The sequence below is a fragment of the Mastigoproctus giganteus genome, chromosome 1 (genome assembly GCF_048544385.1).
Source record: "Mastigoproctus giganteus isolate SK-2022 chromosome 1, ASM4854438v1, whole genome shotgun sequence".
Taxonomy (NCBI): domain Eukaryota; kingdom Metazoa; phylum Arthropoda; class Arachnida; order Uropygi; family Thelyphonidae; genus Mastigoproctus; species Mastigoproctus giganteus.
This window is the reverse complement of record NC_143575.1, coordinates 1,190,654-1,211,104: the sequence shown is the minus strand read 5'-3', so window position 1 is coordinate 1,211,104 and position 20,451 is coordinate 1,190,654. Positions and strand designations below refer to the sequence as shown.

Genomic DNA, 20,451 nt, shown 5'->3' with positions numbered 1-20,451 from the left:
CAAGTACACTGGTGTGCAAAATTTAAAGACCCATCAGGTTTTTACTTGTAGCTTCTCATAGATGTGGCCTGGATATGGGAAAAGCATACCAAAGGAGCCTCGTGAGGTACAGAAATGATGAAGGAAATAACACCGACACAACAACGAAAAAAAAAAAAAAAATGGTACAGAGGGACTTTATTCAAAAATGTCAACGTAGCACTGGCTGCCATGATACAGATGCATCACTGCCACAGATGGAACAAAGGGAAGAGGTGGTCTTCAGTAGGAGATATGGCCACCCCTAATGTCGATGCAGGCTTTGCACCGCCTGTCCATACTTAGAACAATGTTGTTGATAAGTTCTTGCGGTAACATCGTCCATTCCTCTGTCAGCGCCATCTTCAGCTGGTGAACGTTTTCTGGTGGGTGTGAATCGGTGGAACGGGCAGACCAATCCATACGAACAATGTCCTCACTTTCCAAAAGCATATCACAGCTGCGGTGCGACGTTATCATCCATAAACATGACCTCGGGGCCAATGGCACCTGGAACAGACGCACATGGGGAAGGATTACCTCAGTAGAGTAGCGTGCACCGGTTACAGTACCGCCTTCCAGTATCTGGAGTTGTGTACATTCATCCAAGATAACGCCTCTCCGAGAACACCTCGACCGCCATATCGATCCCTTTCAGCGATGTTTGCGGGGTGATACCGTGTGCCAACCTCTCGCCAGATTAGCTGACGTCCAGAATCGCTGCTGAAATTGAATCTACTCTCATCAGTAAAGAGTACCTTAAGTAAAGATTTTGTGGTTGTAACCTTTAGAAATAGTGTTGGTCCTTAAGTTTTGCACACCAGTGTAAGACTGAAACAGCAGTTGTGATTGGACACTTACCTTCAATAGTGGTGGTGGAATCGAACAGCACTTTATCTTGATTGTCATTCCGTAAGCGAACTGTTACAAGGCCCGTCTCCGTCACATCAAACGTTTTCAGCGATAACTTCTGTGTGCTGTCCTTCTCTAGAGAGTATGGGCTGGTGAATAGATAACCCCTACACAGTTGGCAAAAGGGAAAGTTAACACACCAATATACATCACTCGCCTAAGAAGGTAAAAAAGTTATTGTTTCGTTAATTACATTTCAGTAAAGTAGAACTAAAAACTCGAATTGCCATATTAGGGTCGTCCGAGGAAACTCTCATCTGCCCATGTGTAATATGTCAAAATAGTTAATCATACACAACTCTAAAAATTTTGTGTGTGGTATCCAGGATCCAACTCAAGGTAGAGAATATCATTTGGAGATTAATAGTATCCATATGCAATACCTTGCATTTATCGATGTTCAATCTCAATTGCCACCTCTCAGCCCATCTGTCTAATTTCTTTAGTTCTTGTTGCAGTAACATACCCTGATTTCTCTCATTAACCACTCTGCCAATCTTTGTATCAACAGCAAACTAAGATCCTAAACTTGATATGCCTTCATCAATATTGTTAATATAAGTGGGCGGAAAATTGTACAGGGAATACAGCAGCTGGTTGTAAGGCCACGTGAATCGGGACAGTAATCGGGAATTACTGAAAAACTATGCAGGGAATGTTGAAACTATTCTAATATTCAACTGAAAAATTCTTGGAGGAAAGCACTGTTATAAGTAACTACATACGATGTGTTAGAGAAACAGCGAACATAAAAGACCTATTTGTATGCAATAATGGGTGCAAGAATTAGTCAACACATGCATAATGACATAATAGAAATATATCAGAAACATGAAGTAATTCTGATATACTTGATACAGAATTTGAATATAATACCACATCAATGTGTAGGAAGGAGAGACGAATAAAAGCATAACTCCTCCTTCTCTTTTATTTATATTATTATTAGCTACATGGTGCAAGGAAGCCTGAAGCTTATGCTACACCAGGCAGAAAAAAAATAAATAAAAATTCCCGAGTTATCCTGAGAGAGAGAGAGAGAGAGAGAGAGAGAGAGAGAGAGAGAGAGAGAGAGAGTCAAAAGTAGATGGGAATCACCAAGAAAGAGAAGAATGATGATATCCAGCTCAGGAGAGAAGATGTTATTATTTTAAGTGTAAAAGGTGCTCCACACATTGAATGTAGCATGCTTTACCCTCCCATTTTTGTTCTTCCAATACGCATGGTGTAACATGAGCACTGGAGAACAAAAATGGGAGTAGGAGTTTGTAGGGGTGCTCTTACGAAGAAAGGCTTAAGTTTTGCAAATTACAGTGTCTGGAGACTAGGCACCAGCGAGGTGATCTGATAGAGGTGTATAAAGCCTTGAATGGTTTGAGCATGCTCAATGCTGATGGGATTCTTCCTCTAGCTCAGAAAAATCACCTGAGAGGGCCTAAATTCAAATTGTGGAAAGACAGATGTAGGATAGACGTGCGGAAATTTGCCTTTAGCCAGCGGGTGGTTGGTTGGTGGAACAGACTTCCATCCCTTGTAGTGGAGGTTGATAGCCTAAATAAGTTTAAGGCTCAGCTGGACAGGTATTTTGAACGAACAGAGGGGTGAAGTGGAAGTGGGGGTTTTTTTTTTTTTTGACTGATGCTGCATAAGCTTGCTTTCTTGCATCAAATGCCTCTACTAATACTAATGCTAATGTTATAGGCCACATGACTGTTATAAGGGTACTTTACTGGAAACAGAATAGTAGCAGTACATTTCTGTATTTTCTGGATAACTTCTTTCCCCATGCATGTGTGTGTGTCAGCATGTTAGAGATGCCACAAGGGAAGGAAATATTTTTGATCTTGTAACTAGTAGGCATTAATCAGATAGAAACAATCTTAAAATAAAATAATGACTGAAAAGCAGTGACACAGTGTATTAAAGTCTGGTTTATTTCAAAATATTATCAAAGGAAAGAGAAAGAAAGAGCTGTTTTTCAAGGGGGGGGGGGTAGGAGTTCACATTGGTCTTAGACATCATCTGAGTTCTTTTCAGTACAACCAGATAGAATACACGGAGTTATTTTAGAAACTACGGATCTGATAGGTAGTTCCAATAAAAGGGAATTATTCAGTTCAGAGAAAACAAAACGGGTGTCTAAAGAACGGATGATTCTAGTGACAAAGAGGAGAGCTTCTTAGAGTGATTATAAATTATAGTAGTAGTAGTAGTAGTGGCATGTGATGCAAGAAAGCAAGTGTATAAGCTTATGCAGCATCAGCCAAAAAAAAAAAAAAAAAATTACAAAACAAATCCGTCTAAATGTTTGTCCAGTTCCTCCTTAAATTTATTTAACCTATCAACTTCCACAACGACAGATGGAAGTTTGTTCCAACAATTAACCACCTGCTGGCTAAAGGCAAATTTCCGCACATCTGTCTTTCCTCAATTTGAATTTATGCCCCCTTAGGTTCGTAATCTGAACAAGTGGAAGAATCCCATCAGAATTCAGCGTGCTCAACCCACTCAAGGCCTTATACACCTCACCTCGCAGGTTCCTAGTCTTCAGCTGCAGCAATTTGCAGAACTTAAGCCTCTCTTGGTAAGAGGATCCCTTCATTCCCCTCACCGATCTTGTTGCCCTTCTCTGTACTTGTTCTGGCAACTCTACAGGTCCTTCCTAAAACGAAGCTTCCAGATCTGTATGGAGTACTCAAGATGTGGGCTGACCATTGCCTTATACAAAGGAATAATCACCTCCTTGTCTCTGCTAGCAAAATTCCTATATATCATTGACAAAACTCCATGACCTGCCCTGGCAGCCTGTCTGCATTGCTCAGAAAACTTCATATCTGACTGCACGATTACTCCCAGGTCTTTTTCATTTTCTGCCACCTTAAGTGTAGTACCACACAGTTGGTACGTTTCTCTGGGGTTACCTCTACCCATGTGCAGTACTTTGCATTTGTCAAGGGTGAACTTCAATTGCCACTTCTCAGCCCATCTGCCCAAATTTTCTAGTCCTGTTGCAGTAGCATACTGCCATTACTGTCTTTAACAACGCTGCCAACCTTTGTATCATCTGCAAACTTCGACACTAAGCCTGATATACTAAGCCTGATTATCAAGAGATCCTGAGTCCTATGGTAAATATAAAGCTAATTGGGCGCTTAGAAATTCTGAGGAACATTATGAGAAGTTCTTAGCTTTGAGTGCAATGAAAAATTCTCTTAGGCTCATAGTAGAAAAGAAAAATTATCAACCATATTGATAACTTTCTTGGTGACGGTAACTAATGGGAGTGGAACTGGTAAAGTCATTCAAATCAAATGGAATATGGCAGAAAAGAGAAACTTTAACGCACGGTATCGAAAAAAGCAATGAAGAAGATTAAGTTAATTTAAATAAAGGTTACTTTAATTAGATTAGTATTAGCCATATAATGCAAGGAAGCTAAAGGCTATTGCTTTAACGACCAAAAAAATAAATAATAATAATAACTAAATAAACAAAAAATAATAATAATTAAAAAAATAATAATAATTAAAAAGAATGAAAAAAATATAAAAGAATAATAATCAACAATAATAAGAAAATAATGAAATAATAATAAATAAATCAAAATAATAAAAATATAAAAGAAGGTATATAAAAAAGTAGATAAAAACTGACTTCGCTCCTCACGTAGATAACTATCCAGTTTAAATTTCACTCTGTCAGCCTCAACCACCCGCAGAGGCAATCCATCCTAAACTGCTTCCACAGTAATTTTAATTTATGGCCTTTAGGTCTTGGAATACATTATAACAGTGAAAATTTCTCTTTCTTTCATTTTACTGTCCCCTCTCAGATCCTTATAAACTTTGATCAAGTTTCCTCTAAGGTGTCTGGTTCTCTATCTCTGCAGCGCATATAATCAGATGAAGTCTTTCCTGGTACGTTTGACCTTTACCTGATCTCACCTTGCGAGTTGTCAGTCTTTGCACCCTTTCAAGCTCATTGTGTTTTTTTTAGAAATGGTCGATGTGGTCTCCATACGTGGACACAGTATTCCAAGTGCGGTCTTACAATTTCTTTATACAGTGGATTATGACTCCCTATCTCTACAAGCTGTTGCGATAAATCATCGATAGGACACAATGGGCTTTCCTGGTCTCCTGTTTACACTGCTCAGAGAACTTGATATCTGCAGGTATCGTAACATAGAAAATTTTAACATAACCAGTAAAGTGTATAAGTTATTTTAGTGTTGCTGTTCCCCGAGTGCATTATTTTTTGCATCAAACATAGCTGTCACTTTTCTGACCATCCTTGAAGCCTGTTCGCGTCATTAGGAAGGACACTGCTTGGCACTGAAAAGATCCTTGGGACCCCACTTCTGATGTATACCAATCTGAAGAAGATCTATTATTAACAACCCTCTGCTTTCTGCCCTGCGATCCATCTTAGAATCTTTGACCGTAAATGCTTTGCTAAATCGAAATAAACAATGTCGAGATTGTTCCCTACATCTAGCTCATATGTAACTGTGTCAAAATAACTTACCAAGTTAAACATGATTTTAGCTTAACAAAACCACATTGTGTGTAATTCCGAATGCCATTTCTAATTAAATGTCCCTACTGCACTCTTCATCGTTGCCTCTAAGATTTTCCCTACCATTGAAGTTAGACTAACTGGTCTGTAGTTACTGACTTAAATCTCAGAACCATCTTTATGTACTGGCAATATGTTGGCCCTTCTCCACTCCAAAGGAATCTCTCTTGAGTCTAATACTGCCGTAATAATTAACCTCAATAGACGACTCTCTCAAAATTACTCGGTATATGCAAGCAACTGCAACTACTTTTCTGTAGTACCGTTACAGATAAGCTTGTAGCTGTCGTCGGTCTAAATTCTTTTCATCTCTCTGTAACTTTCCCCTGCCATCTTTACTGCTCTATTAAACTAGCCAGCTCAGTATTCATCCATCTCAGCATCCACCTCGTGGTATATTTTCTTAAAGGTACATGTGAGTTTATGGCTTGTATGATTATTGCTTTGAAGGTATTCCATAATTTTAATGTGTTACTCGCCCTCTGCAATCAGCCCAATTGATCGATGGCATGTAGCGCCTTAACAAAACCGTTAGTCCCCTTTTCTAAAATTAAATCCTGGTCGTTACCTTTAACTATTGTTACATCTATTCCTAATTAACAACTGTATGGTAACTATCTACCAGTGGTTCCAGTACTTTGAGCCCTATCGTTTCATCTGATTCATGAGTAATGATCAAGTATAGACACGGGTGACCAGTGCAATGTTGAGTCAGTTTGGTGGGACATAAGCACTGGGAAAACAAAATTGAGAGGAGAAGTGAGTGAGAGAAGGCCTGATGACTGCGATGTGTATGCCAAACAGCTGTACAGAAAATACAGTGGTCTAGTAAATGCGAAGGCCTTATAATGGGAGATTTTAACTTTCCAGTTGTTGACTGGAATTCGTAGGTTTGTCACAACACCAGCAAGACTTTTGTAGATTTATTGGAAGATTGTTTTCTACAGCAGCATATTAGAGAGGCCACAAAAGGAAACAATACTCTTGATCTGGTTATCGGCAGTGATTCTTCATACATGAAGAATCTGCAGGTAAAAGACCCAGCGATTACGGTATTACTAATTAAAGACATAAATACTGTCCAGAGTAACGGGAAAGGCTTTTGCTTTCGTAAGGGCGACTACAGCAGTCTCACACAGTTTTTAAATTGTGTGCAGTGGGACCAACTGATGAGGTTACCAGCAACAAATTCTAAATGGGAAGCATTCGTGGAAGTAATCATAGCAGCTTCAAGGCTTTCCATACCAATGAAGAAACACTGCTCAAGGCTTAGACCTAAATGGATGTTAGATGAACTATTGAGATATGTGGCAGAGAAGGAAAGTACACGGGATGCATGTAAATTCAGAAGCCTGTGGTAGATATAATTTACATGCGATGCATATCAGGAACCTATGGTATATAAAAACTATATATAATTAGCCTGTGATCAAGTTATAAAGAAGGTTAGGCAAGCTATGGTAGATTATGAGAAGTCTCTGGCAAAGAATGGAAAGCAACTCATCAAAGACTTCTAAACTTATATTTTAATAGTAGCAGGAAGTATTCAATCACATTAGGCCACTGGATGACAATTTGTTAACTGTTGATGACCCTGCTCAGTTTTCTGACAAATTGAATAGGTATTTTGCATCTGCATTGCCACATGGAGAATTGTTTAGGGAAGGGGATGCCATAAGTTTATCAAACTCCAATGGAGAGCTAAATGACTTTGTGTTAATTGAAAGGAAAGCGCCCCAGTCATATTAAGTGAGGCAGCAAAGGAGGTAAGCAAACCTTGAGCCATAATTCTGAGAGCATCCTTGGATTCAGGGAAGGTCCCTATGGACTGGACAGGCCAGAATGTATCCCCAATTCATAAATGAGGATCAAAAGGTGACATGAGTAATTACATACCTGCTTGCTTAACATCTGTTCCAGGGAAAATAACGGAGTCACTGTTTAAAGAAGTAATACTGGACCATCTGTACAGGAATGCAGTTATACTGCGGTCACAGCATAGATTTATTAAGGGGCCGTCTTGTTTAACCAATCTGATTGGTTACTGTGCAGTAACCAAGGAACTCGATACAAAAAATAATTTTGATATCATATACTTGGATATTAGAAAGCCTTTTCATATTGTTGCACATATAAGACTGCTGTAGAAACTGAAGCAATGTGGCATTAAGGACAAGTTACTACTAAGAAACTCAAACCATTATATTAGAGCCGCTCGTAATTTTTTACATATACCCATTTTATGTATTATGTCTGTAAATTGTGTCTGTTCTCAGGTCGATTTGCCCGTTTTGCTGGACAAAAAACCATAGTTTCTGGAGGAAAAAAACTTACTATATACACCTGAGACCGACTAACTCAGCCACGGAGTGAAAAAAGCCCATTAAAGTTCCTTGCGTCATCGACCAGATTCAAACCCGGGCCTTTACCACCCGGTATGGGGAGGATAGTGCCGATACCACCGTGCTACCGCGCAGATAAGTTACTACTAAGGATACTGGGATTGTTTAGTGGAAGATGACAGAATGGTTATCAGTGGGCACTGCCCTTCGTGATTTAATGTCATCAGTGGAGTCCGCCAAGGTTCAGTGCTGTGCCCATTGTTGCTTTTCAACATTTATTGAAGTTATTGATGAAGGTATACACCGATGAGTCAAAACATTATGACCAGCGAGCCGTTATGCAAATCGAAGCAACTGCAGGTGAACTACGGCACATGCGCGGGTCGGGACACTGTATAAAAAACACCTGATGCTGAGCTCCGTTAATCAGTGTTACTCTTGTTCTTCAGATGGGAAGGGCAGCAGACTTAAGCGAGTTTGACAAAGGCCAAATTGTAATGGCCAGACGACTGTGTCAGAGCATATCCGAAACGGCACGGCTGGTGGGATGCTCAAGGTCAGCCGTGGTTAGTTACCTACCGAAAGTGGTCTGCGGAGGAAAAACCCATGAACCGCCGGCGCGGTGTTGGACGACCACAGCTGACGACCTTTGGCCTTTGCATACCTCGAGGTGTGCAAAGGCTCTCCAGGATGGTACACGGCAACAGAAGGGCAACTGTGGCGCAACTCGCTGGTAATTGGAAAGCTGGTGACGGGAGTAATGTGTCACAACACACAGTATATCGAACCAGTGGAAAATGGAGCGGCTACGCAGCCGCCCCATTTTCAACAGGTTCCAATTTCAATGCAGCCTCCCCTATTTAAACAGGCCCTACGAACCTGTTGAAAATGGGGTGGTTTACCGGCGACAACGCCTACAATGGGCACGCGAGCATCGAAACTGGACCGTGAGTGATTGGAAGAAGGTCGTCTGGTCCGATGAATCACGTTTCCTGTTGCACTATGTGGACGGCCGGCTACGTGTGCGTCGTTTACCTCGGGAAGTGATGGCGCCTGGATGCACCGTCAGACGAAAACAAGCCGGTGGCGGCGGTGTCATGCTTTGGGCGATGTTCTGATGGGATACCCTAGGTCCAGTCATCCATGTGCCGGGCACTCTGACGTCTACCACCTAAACTTCATTGCTAGTCTGCGCGGATAGCACAGTGGTATCGTCACCGTCCTCCCCACACCGGGTGGAAAACGCCCGGGTTCGAATCCCGTCGATGACGCGAGGAACTATAATGGGCTTTTTTCACTCCGTGGCTGAGTTCGTCGGTCTCAAGCGTAGATCGAAAGGTTTTTTTCCCCAGAAACTGGGGTTTTTCGTCCAGCAAAACAGGCAAATCGACCAGAAAACACACAATTTACAGACAGAAATCACATGGGTAGATGTAATCATTATGAGTGACCGTAATAAACAATTTGATTTGATTTTTAAACATAATTGCTGACCAGGTACACCCTTTCATGGCAACGGCCTTCCCCTCTGGCGATGCCGTCGTTCAGCAGGATAATGCGCCATGCCACATCGCCCGAATTGTTCGAGACTGCTTTGCGGAACACGAGGAAGACTTCAAGGTATTGCCCTGGCTTCCAAATTTCCCAGACAACAATCCCATCGAGCATCTGTGGTTCGTGTTGGAACAGCAACTCCGATCTGCGGCGTCTCAACCACAGACCTTACTGGAGTTAAAGGATCTGCTGGTTACATGTAGGTACTAGCTACCACAAGACACATTTAGAAATCTTGTAGCGTCCATGCCTCGCCGGGTACGAGCTGTTTTGGCTGCACGTGGAGGACCAACACCAACAACATTATGACCACTGTATAGGTGGTCATAATGTTGTTGGTGTTGGTCCTCCACTGTTATGACCACTGTATAGGTGGTCATAATGTTTTGGCTCATCGGTGTATTTTAAATTCACGAATCAGGCTTAATGCAAAAGTTTGCAGATGATATAAAAGTTTGCAGGCTGATCAATGACAGTAATCAGGGTGAGCTACTGCAACAGATCTAAGAAAATTGGACCAATGGGCTGAGAAATGACAGTTGAAGTTTAACATTGAGAAATGCAAGGTACTGCACATGAGTAACTTATCAACTGTGTGGTACTACACTGAGGGTAATGGAGAATGAAAAAGACCTAGGGATAATTGTGCAGTTAGATACGAAATTCTCTGACAGTACAGACATGGTGCCAGAACAGCTCATGGGGTTTTGTTAATGATATACAGAAACTTTTCTAGCTGGGATACTGAGGTGAAACGGAATTATAAAAAGCACTAAAATTGAACATAATAACAGTAGCTAATGAAATCTGTCCAGTTATGTTGAAGGAAGCATCAACATTGGCCAGGATCATTAGCTATTATAATGAAGGCATCCCTGAGTTCAGACGCAGTCCCTATAGACTATGGAAATGTGCAAACATCTATACTGCGAGATAAACATCTGTAATAACCCACCAACTATGTGTTACCACATTTGGGGTAGTGGATAATGAAAAATACCTGGAAATAATTCTGCAGTCACACATGAAATTCTCTGAGCAGCAGTGCAGACGGGCTCCTAGGACATATTATGGTGTTTGGTCAATGATATACAGAAAGTTTGCTATCAGGGATAAGGTGGTGATTATTCCGCTGTATAAGGCAATGGTTAGGCCTCATCGTGAGTAATGCATACAGTAGTGAAGGCCTCTATTTAGGAAGGATGTGGATCCGTTGGAACCGGCGCAAACCAAGTGGCGCCATACCAACCAACTCATGGTATGGGTGGAAACAATACATTACTAAGCTAATTCAAAAGAAAATGGTATGGAAAGAGGCAAAAGAAGTGGGGTCGAAAGATCAACTACATTTAACCTTTTGCAGACGCTTTTTAAATCCACGAAGCAATAAACGAAAAACAACAGATGTAAATCATATTTATGGATGTTAGGGCGACATATAATAATAGAAGCCTCCAAGTATTTCCCTATATTTTGAAAGAATACTTCAGCTTAGTCATGTCATGTATTGACAACCGTTGTTAACTTCTTTTTGTAATAATTTTAAAGAACCCAAAAATTCACGCCTGAAGACGGATTTCGATATTGAAATCGTAATGTAGCCAATCTTTTTAGTTATTGGAATTATTTTGGTCTAATTGTACCAATACTCCTTTGCATCGCCATAAATTAATTAAAATACTTCATGTGGAAAAGATTTTGTATTAAATATTACTATGAAAACACTATTAAACGTTACTATGAATTCCCACATTATTTGTAGGAATGGAAGATACACACCACATAGAAGGTCCAAAGCTAAATGAACAAGCTGTAAGAATACATAAGTTCGATAGGATTAAAATTCAACCATGAGAAGTCAGTGAATTTCATAAAAATGAAGGAAAAAAAAAGAATAATTAAAATTAACAGAAATCCAATACAAGTGGTTGCATCACACGTAGACCTAGAGTTAACGTAGGAATAAGACTTGTCCTTCAAAGACCAAATCATTTGCTTTAAGAAAAACATTAGGATCCATGGTCTATTAAATAAGAAATAAATAAATAATAAAAACCTAAATATAATCAGAAGCACAGAGAAAGATGATTACTCTCAATCACCCTCTGTCTATAGGGATCTGATCGTCTACACCGGTTTGCTATGAAAGGATGATGTTGAACACGGAATACTGGATCTTGAACTGTACGGGGCCGGAAATAACTTTTCTCACTCTTTCCCGAGATCTGTACTATGCACCATCATCAGGATAAAGCCATATGGACCAAAAAAGTAACTTCAAATATGCGCATTACCTCTGATGAAGGTTATGGTCGGAATATTTGATGCACCAGTGGCAAATGAGCTACTCAGACTCCCAAAGAATAACCCAAGGAATGTAGCAGAACAATGCATTCTAAGCGAAAAGCATAAGAACCTGGAATGCACAAGGGCAGTGTTTCCAACAACGCATTATTTGTATTCAACACCATAAAAATAGATGCTGAGAAGCAATACAGAAAGGAGAAGAGGGGAAATTTTTATAAACCAGCGGATGGCAAAGACCACCCAGAATAAATCTCAATAATAATGCAACAAAATGGGAAAGGAGCAACGGCCAAAGAAACAACAAGCATTTGAAAGCTAAATTTCTAATAAAAATAGCTGAATTAAAGAATAAAGTAGTGTAACACTTGAGGAGTATACTTATATAAAGAACAATAAAATTATGATGTAAAATGTTCGTACGATCTATAAAAGTTAAATAAATTAATAATAATCGCCCTTCTGGCTTATGTGCCCTGTAAGTCATGTTTGTGGCTTTAAATTTAATAAAATAAATAAATAGTGATCTTCTCGGTTATGCGTTTTCCAGTATTAGCTCATCATTCAAGAACGTTATTATTACGTTATTCATTCAGTGGTGCTTATTCTGTTTGAATTCTCTGAAAACTGCCTATACACACTATATTGGGGAGGGGATTCGAATCCCATCAAGACGTTGAGGAAATTTTATTGGCATATTTTTTCACACCGTCGCCGATCGGTCTCGTGCGAAGGTTTTTTTGGTTTTACCTCTCATCTTTTCTAGTTTTTCAGCAGACACGCACACTGACCGAATCATTCACTTAAATAGAGACACACGTTATGTATCATGGCCTTTGTTGCCTTGGCGCTTAACACACCTCCCCATCAACAACAAGTTGAAGAAGCAGTAACCTGAGAAATAATTTTCTTTGAGCTTTGGCTGTCAACGAGTTTTCCAACAAGCAAACAATTCCTGTATTTATGGTTTTACTGTGCAGGAAATGTGCCAAAAATCTGTCTCTGTGAAACCACAAAACTGCATATTCGTTGCCTCCTGTGTGCGGTGATTCAGTTCGTATTCTAAGACGGTTTCAACAATGGGGTGGCGATTATTAGCTTTACCACGTCTTGTTTTAATTCCGCTTTTTCTAATCTGCAAGGTATCTTCATCATTTATCATAATCGCGGCAGGCGACAAGAAAGCAGGAACAGCAACTGAAAGCTGTAGAGTGGGGACATATGCCACAGCAGTGTTATAAGGTGAAGTAATGTAAGGTCGCACAAAACACAGACGCAGAAAAATTGAAAGACCCGATCTTCTTCTTCAAGACCTTGTAATAATAACATATTATCCATGAATATGCAGACTTGTCCAATTAAAATGAAACTCTTCTTGCAATAAAACTTAATTTTGTTAAAACGAATTCAGAATTTAATAAAAACTAAAGACTAAAGGACTCTGCTGGAACTGTCCATCTTAGTGTTTTTAGCGTCCTAAAGTGTATCACGGATATAATCACTGTTCTGTCTCCCAATCGCGTGGGAAAGGTCAGGGTTCGAATGCCGTTAATGACGTTATCTGTGTTTTTTTTTTTTTTTTTGCCCAATGTGGCTAAGTTATTTGGTCTCAGGGGGGTTGCATGGTTTCCCCCTCTCCGGAAACTCATGTTTTCTTCTAGAAAACAAGTAAATAGACTACAAAATACAAGCAATTTACAGACAGTATACTGCCGTCTCACAGCCTTAGTTGCTTTGGCTCTAAACACACTCACTCATTCACTATTTTTAGTGCGCTTAATGCAATTCTACGCTCATCAACGATGAATATGTTCATCAACGGCGCAAATAAAATAATACAAAAACTCACCGCCTTCCATCAGCTGTCTGAGTAAATATGAACCATCCGAATAAAGTTGGGAGCAAGAAATTGATCATCACTTCACCTGTGTCTTAGATTCGGTTCTGTAAAAAAGAACAGGAGAAAAGCCAATTAATTTAACAGTAATACACTTCTCTTAAACGTCAGTTATGTATATTGTTAAAAGTTACTAAAAACATAATAAAGTAAATATTATAAATCGTGTTATAAGTAGTTTATTTTTATAAATAATTGAACTGATAATGTTTTTTTTTTTTTTTTTTTTTTTGGTTTCTTTTTTTAAACGGTTTTAAGTGTGCAGTGAATTTTATTTCATGGTAGGAGGAATCTCCAGTTTCACGAGGTGCAAGGTGTTACTGAAAATTTTAAAATACTAAAAAGGGTAAATTAGTATATCAATATTATAATGGATAAATGATGCAGGGAAGCGACCTTTTTCTGCATCTGCCAAAAAAAAATAAAAATAATCGATCATTCATACCTTTTAAGTTGCCAAAAAGTGCTAGTCCAATTTCGCTTTGAACTTCATCAAACTATCAACCTCGACCACCCTTACATACAGTTCATTCCAGTGATATACGACAGCTGCCCAAAGGTAAACTTCATAAGATACAACCTTTTGTTCATTCATTCCCTTCAGGGCATTATACGCCTTTGTCATGCTCTCCTAAGATGCCTAATTGCAAAGCTTTCCAGGCCACACATTCTAAACCATTCTTTGTATGGACATCGATTAGCATCCCCCACCAACGTAGTTGCCGTCTCTGAACCTTTTCTCACAAGTTTCATGTCTTCAAGTGTGCCCACCAGATCTGAACACAATAGTCTAAATAACGTCTTACCATTGTCTTATACATAGGGACAATGACGCCCTTAAATGATTACATAGGTTTTCTTCTGGAAGCTGTTATCGACCCCTAACTGTATCTTCCTTGTCTCGCACTTTTGCTAAGTTGTAGCGTCATGCATCACGTGGGCGTTCCATCCAGTATCAATAAGTAATGTTGACGTGTCTAAATTGCTTTTCGAAATGTATATACACAGGGTGCTTCTAAGTACTTCTGAAAAATTGGAGGGGTGGCTCGGAGGATAAAAACAATTAAAATATCAGTTAAATCATTTCAACCATTTAACACACAATCTTCTGAAAATTTTGAGTAGCAGGCTGATTAACTTAGCTGATAATTGCTCCACGCTAATACCCAATACATGAGTGTATAAACTATAGCCTTCAAGTGTTTTCCATGAGTAAAACTTCAAAGGTCTGGAGACTTTGCTGGTCATGTTACAGGGCCTCCTCGTCCAGTCCATTACTGCAGGTATTCAGAGTTATTGAGATATTGCGCATTTAGGTAATCTCTGAATGCACAATACGAAGACTAAAGTCTGCCTGGGTTTTATGGTGCATTTTTCAAGTTTTTTAGTTTCACTCCGAATTGCATGCGCTGCTTCTTCGAGTAGTAGTGATAAAACTTTTAGGAAGCCAAGGTACAAATTCCTGTACTGCTTGCTGGAAACATATGTCTCATGAAATATAAATGTTGGAATTCAACTGCGAATTTGAAACTGCGGCAACACCGCAGTTTCAGTATCACCAGGCTCTTATCACCTGATCGGCAACTGTCGCTTCGCTCTGCATCACGTGATAATTTGTTTTCGCCTCAAATGCATCTTCAACTCACAGCAATCCTCGAATGCGTCCAAGTGCTGGGTGATTTGTTCTCAGTTAACGGTTGTTCTCTGTGCGATTCCTACTTTTTGCTCAGTATTTGTGTCATGTAAGATTAATATGCCCCGTAATTGTGTGAATAGCCCGGATGACTTCTGTTACGTATGTAGAGAAGTCACGTTAGCTTCCAGAAAGCGTCTCTTAACTCGAGCCATAAAAAAAAGGCCTACTTCCTGTACTTTGGGTGTAAAGTAGGCGACCAGGACAATAACTGGGCTCCACACACAAACTCAATGCGTGAGTGAATCGAAAGGTACGTTTTATGCCTTTCGCAGTGCTCATGATATGGAGGGAGCCAACAAATCACGTCACAGACTGTTACTTCTGTATGGTGCCTCCTATTAGATGAAGTCACTGATGAACATCAACTTGATATACGTGAAGTACAGCAGCCGTCTACGTCAAGGGATCCACCATTTTGTCCAAATCTTTATCCTTCTGAACCACATAGGATCACAGAAAGCGAGCTTAATGACCTCATTAGGGATCTCGAACTGTCGAAGAATACGGCAGAGCTTTTGGCCTCGAGGCTGCAACAGCGGAATATTCTGTGAAAGTGACAACATCTCGAAATAAAGATTATAATAAATTCTATCAAACAGAATGTGAACTCAGTGTTTGTAAGGATACTGATGGTCTAATGGCAGCAATGAACATGAGGCACGTTCTAGAAGAATGGCGACTATTTATGCATACTTCTAGGGTTAGCCTTGAGGCTGTGTTATTACACAATGGAAATATGCTGCCTTCAATACCTATTGCATATGCCGTCCACAAAAAAGAAACATACGCAAACATGGAGAGCATCCTCTTAGGCGTATACTATCTAAAGTATGAGTATGAGTGGCAGACTTGTGGTAATTTAAAGGTAATCCCCATTTTATTAGGACTACAAAAGGGTTACACTAAGTATTATTGCCTTCTCTGCGAGTGGCATAGTCGTATCAAGGATATACTACGAGAAGAGGAGTTAGCCTCAACAAAAACCATTAACACCTGGAATGAAGAACGTAGCATTTGAACCTCTGATAGATCGAAATAAAGTTTTGGTTCTACCACTCATCAAACTGGAGCTCGTGAAAAATTTCGTGAAGGCCTTGGAAGTGAATGGTTCTGCATTCACATACTTGAAAGAGAAATTCCCAAGACTTAGTACAGAGAAAACTGTGCCTTCCGTATGCAATTAAAGTAGACATTTTCATTGGTCTACAAATAAGGCAACGTTTCAAAGACGAAGTTCGAATGTGTCCTTAGTGATTGTTATAAATCAGCGTTTCGAAATGTTTCGACAGGTTTTCTACGAAATGTTAAAGCCGGCAACTACAGGCAGCTTGTGGAAGATCTCATTACTTCTTACGAAAAACTGGGGTTACAACATAAATAAATTTTCTGTTTATACTCCGGGACGACCAAATGATCAGAGGAGTTCACAAGATAGACAGAATACAAGAAACAGCACCGTATTCAGTAGTCACCGGCTTGAACCCCGGTCACTCAAGGCACGTGTACTTATGCACCCGCGCGCCTGACCACTAAGCTACGGCGGCCTGTCGTTGAAGATGCATTTCTTGAACTCACACCTAGATTTCTTCTCGCCAAACTGTGGTGCCGTCAGCGATGAACACGGGGAGCGCTTCTATCAAGACAGCGCAGCGATGGAACAAAGATACAAAAGCAAATGGAGTGCCGCCATGTTAGCTAATAATTGTTGGATGGTGAAAGGGGATGCTTCCGAAGCTGAATACAAGCGAAAGGCGAAAAGGTCCCGTGTTTCATACAGGTATGTTAGTAGCTACATCTTACTGCCATATAAATAAAAAAATACCTTGTATAAATATAAAAAACTACTTTTATCGAAAACAAGAGCCAATCTGCCATTTTAAGCTATTTCCGTGTTTAGCACCGAAAATCTATAAAGTAAACTTACTTTCATGCCCGTAACAAGATATGACCCAAAATTTGTTTTTCAGTGTGAATTTTATGAACATCAGTGACTTAGACTGCAAATCCTATCCATAGTTTACCTGATGACAGCACATTGCATTCCACTTTCCAGTTTGAAAACCCTTGCCCTGCACAAGCAGCTTCAACTTCTCAAATATCCACTGTCAATTCCTTAAATGCTGATCTCCAGGTAATTTTCTAGTGGAGCAAAGATAACTTAGTTTATTTCAATCCTTCTAAAACTCAGTCCTGTCTTATATCTCGCAAAAAGAATTCTTCTGTTCCTATGCTTATCTTCGATGACACTCAAATTTCTAGACAATTACACATATCTCTGTTAGGGTTTACTCTGACTTATATTCTTTCTTTGCATAAGTACATCGCAAATATTGCTTCCTCTGTATCTAAAAAACTCCTTTTCTCTTTGCCTCACGGCATTACTTTTCTTCTAATCAACTTCTCACTCTGTACAAATCGCAAAACCGCTCTACCGTGGAATATTGTTCCCACATCTAAGGCTTCTAGACACCATTCAGAAGAGGGCAGTTAGGTTAAATAATGACTCATCTCTAACAAAAATCTCTCCACTCTGTCTCATAACGTTCTGTTTCTGTTGTGTGACTTTTCTGTAGACACTTTTATGAGCACCATTCTTCTGAATTGCTTCTATAATTCCCGCTCTCTCTTCCAAACCAGTCAGCATTCTTTTACTGTCCGACTTCAAACTCACAGAACCAACTTTTCTTATTCCTTTGACCAGGTTTTGGCGCATTATAGCCTTATTTGCTAATGCGCCAATAAAACCCAACCAACCAACCATCTTACTCCTCATTTATTCCTTCAACTTACGTTTTCTGGAACAACCTCTCTTCTTACGTATTTCCTGAAAATTACACTCTACCAAAATCAAGTCTAATGTGAATGAGTATCTTCTTTCATCTTCTCAACCTTCAACCCATATACAGTACTAAGTACTACAGATTTTAATACCTCTCGTTCTTGGAATTTTCATTAAAAAAAAAAAAAAAACATATTGCTTCGTGTTGTATTATGCCTGTACAAGCTTGTGTTTACAGGCCGATTGTGCGGACTAAAAAATCCGGAATAACTCACGAGGGAAACCTCTTCCCCTCCTCTGAGATCGGCTAACTACAGCACACCGATTGAAGCAACCTTTAGAAATTCCTCCAGCCATTAATGGGATCCGGACAAACTCCAAATAGTGACCAGTAGCGAAACCACTATACTGTCATCGAAGAGACTAGACTAGTCTACTACCAGTGTCCACACTGCACTGTTACCTGGGCATCACACATGTTTTCTTTAAAAGAGCGAAAGGAGAACGTTGGTTAATGCAGCTAGTCGGTTAAGAGGACTAACATGGTGAAGACAATGGAACAGGGTTCCCACATCTGGGGTTCCCACACCCCAAAATCCAGGTATAGGTGCGAATGACTAAGCAAACATCTAGTAGCTGGTTCCCTCCGAAGTTTTCCCTCAGGAGCTGGCGCTCTAGGGAATCAGTCTTATCCGGTAAAGCAAATGAATAGGGGCCTCGGGGCCGAAATGATCTCAACACGTTCTAAAACTTTAAATTGGTGAGAAATCGGGTTTGAACATCCTTTCTTTCGGCTTTCGTTTGACTCGAAGCCGAACGAAAGGATGTGAGTGCCCAGTAAGCCACTTTTGGTAATCACAGCTGTCGTTTTGAGATGAACCATTGAAAATGCCATAGCCATTTTTTAAAATTCAAACATCCACAGCTCCTTTTATTGCTTTTAGGTTCCGAATCGATCCTGGTGTGCGTAAATCACGTTTATATAAATCAATCAATCATTTTAATATTTTATTGTATATAATATACGAAAATAAAAAAAAAAAACAATTACATTGAAAAAAAGTAATGAAAATGTATTCATAATGTAATTAACGATGACGAACTAATTATTAGAACGCCACAACGTTCTCGGCAAATCTAATAGCGCAATTCGGAGAAAAGCTGGTTTGAAGCAAATTAAAAGAATATGTTTGGGGGAGGGGAATCACGAAGTACGTTCCAGTATCACTTAAAATAAACAAAGAGCTATTGTTTTGCAGTATCAGTTTTGTCAGTTCTTTCATAATAATGAACTTTTATTGAAGCATGAAATATAAAATATTATCCCAAATGATGCTGTTTAGACTTGGATGTTGAATTCATTTGCAAAACCGCCCCAGAAAGAAACCTGAACTCCTTTTTTTTCTCCCACCCAGTTGAATATTCTCTGCCAGTAAGCACGGCTGTGATGAATTATTAAAATACCAATCATCATTTGGGATGCTGTTGTTATTTAATTGCTAATGCTCCTAAAAACCAAATAACAACAACATCCCAAATGATTGGTATTTTAATAATTCATCACAGCTGTGCTTACTGGAAGAGAATATTCAACTGGGCGGGAAAAAAAAGGAGTTCAGGTTTCTTTCTGGCGCGGTTTTGCAAATGAATTCAACATCCAAGTCCAAGCAGTATCTATTTTTATAAAGAAAACTGGATTCAGCATTTATAAATGGGACAAAGTCTGCAACATATTTTCCTTGAAGCAATCATAATCAATTGAATGTCTAACAGACAATTCCAAACAGACATCCCCATACAGAGAAATCTTAGGTAAGCTAATGTTTAAAAGCGTATGGTACTGATAGTTTAATATAAAATACGTACGATGTTAAAAATTTACTCATGTATCTTTTGTTAACCCCTGGCACCACCATGCCGTGACGGGACTAATTGTATGTCTATCATTGCTGCAATTAAAGATTCTATTCTATTCTATTCTTGCTTTTTTCCGAAAAAATTGTTTTTCTGCTCCTGCTTTTTTCTGAATACTTTGTTTTCCTGCTTAGCTTTTTTGTGAAAGGCTCCTGTTTTCCCTCTTGCTTGCAGTTACCGGGTCTCCAGAATTTCGAAAGGCAAAGATATCAGCAATGGTAGTGAAAATTTCTACCGGGTTTTCTGCTTGAAGATCACCAAGGTCCTCCAGAAATAAGTAATCTTTCAGGTGTCTAGAGTTAAACTTACCTTGACTTAGATAACATATCTAGCAATATCTTATCTACGTTATTTAAGATTATGTAAATTATTACCTCATTTCTCTTATCTTTTGAAGGACACCATGCAATAAAACTACTATTATGTTTAAAGTTGGCCGTAGATGCTATGATATAAC

General features: G+C 39.5%; 1 protein-coding gene across 2 annotated transcripts in view; it reads right to left on the bottom strand.

The window, feature by feature from the left end:
- LOC150090485 (murinoglobulin-1-like) overlaps positions 1 to 20,451 on the bottom strand; it is a 257,749-nt gene that overhangs the window by 217,356 nt on the left and 19,942 nt on the right. For both annotated transcript variants that reach the window (XM_090371163.1, XM_090371172.1), the window contains exons 2-3: positions 13,558 to 13,652; positions 880 to 1,037 (exon numbers count right to left, since the gene is read on the bottom strand). In XM_090371163.1, the coding sequence (XP_090227289.1) occupies positions 880 to 1,037; positions 13,558 to 13,625 (226 nt within the window). In that variant the 5' untranslated portion in view covers positions 13,626 to 13,652. The remainder of the gene's footprint in view (positions 1 to 879; positions 1,038 to 13,557; positions 13,653 to 20,451) is intronic.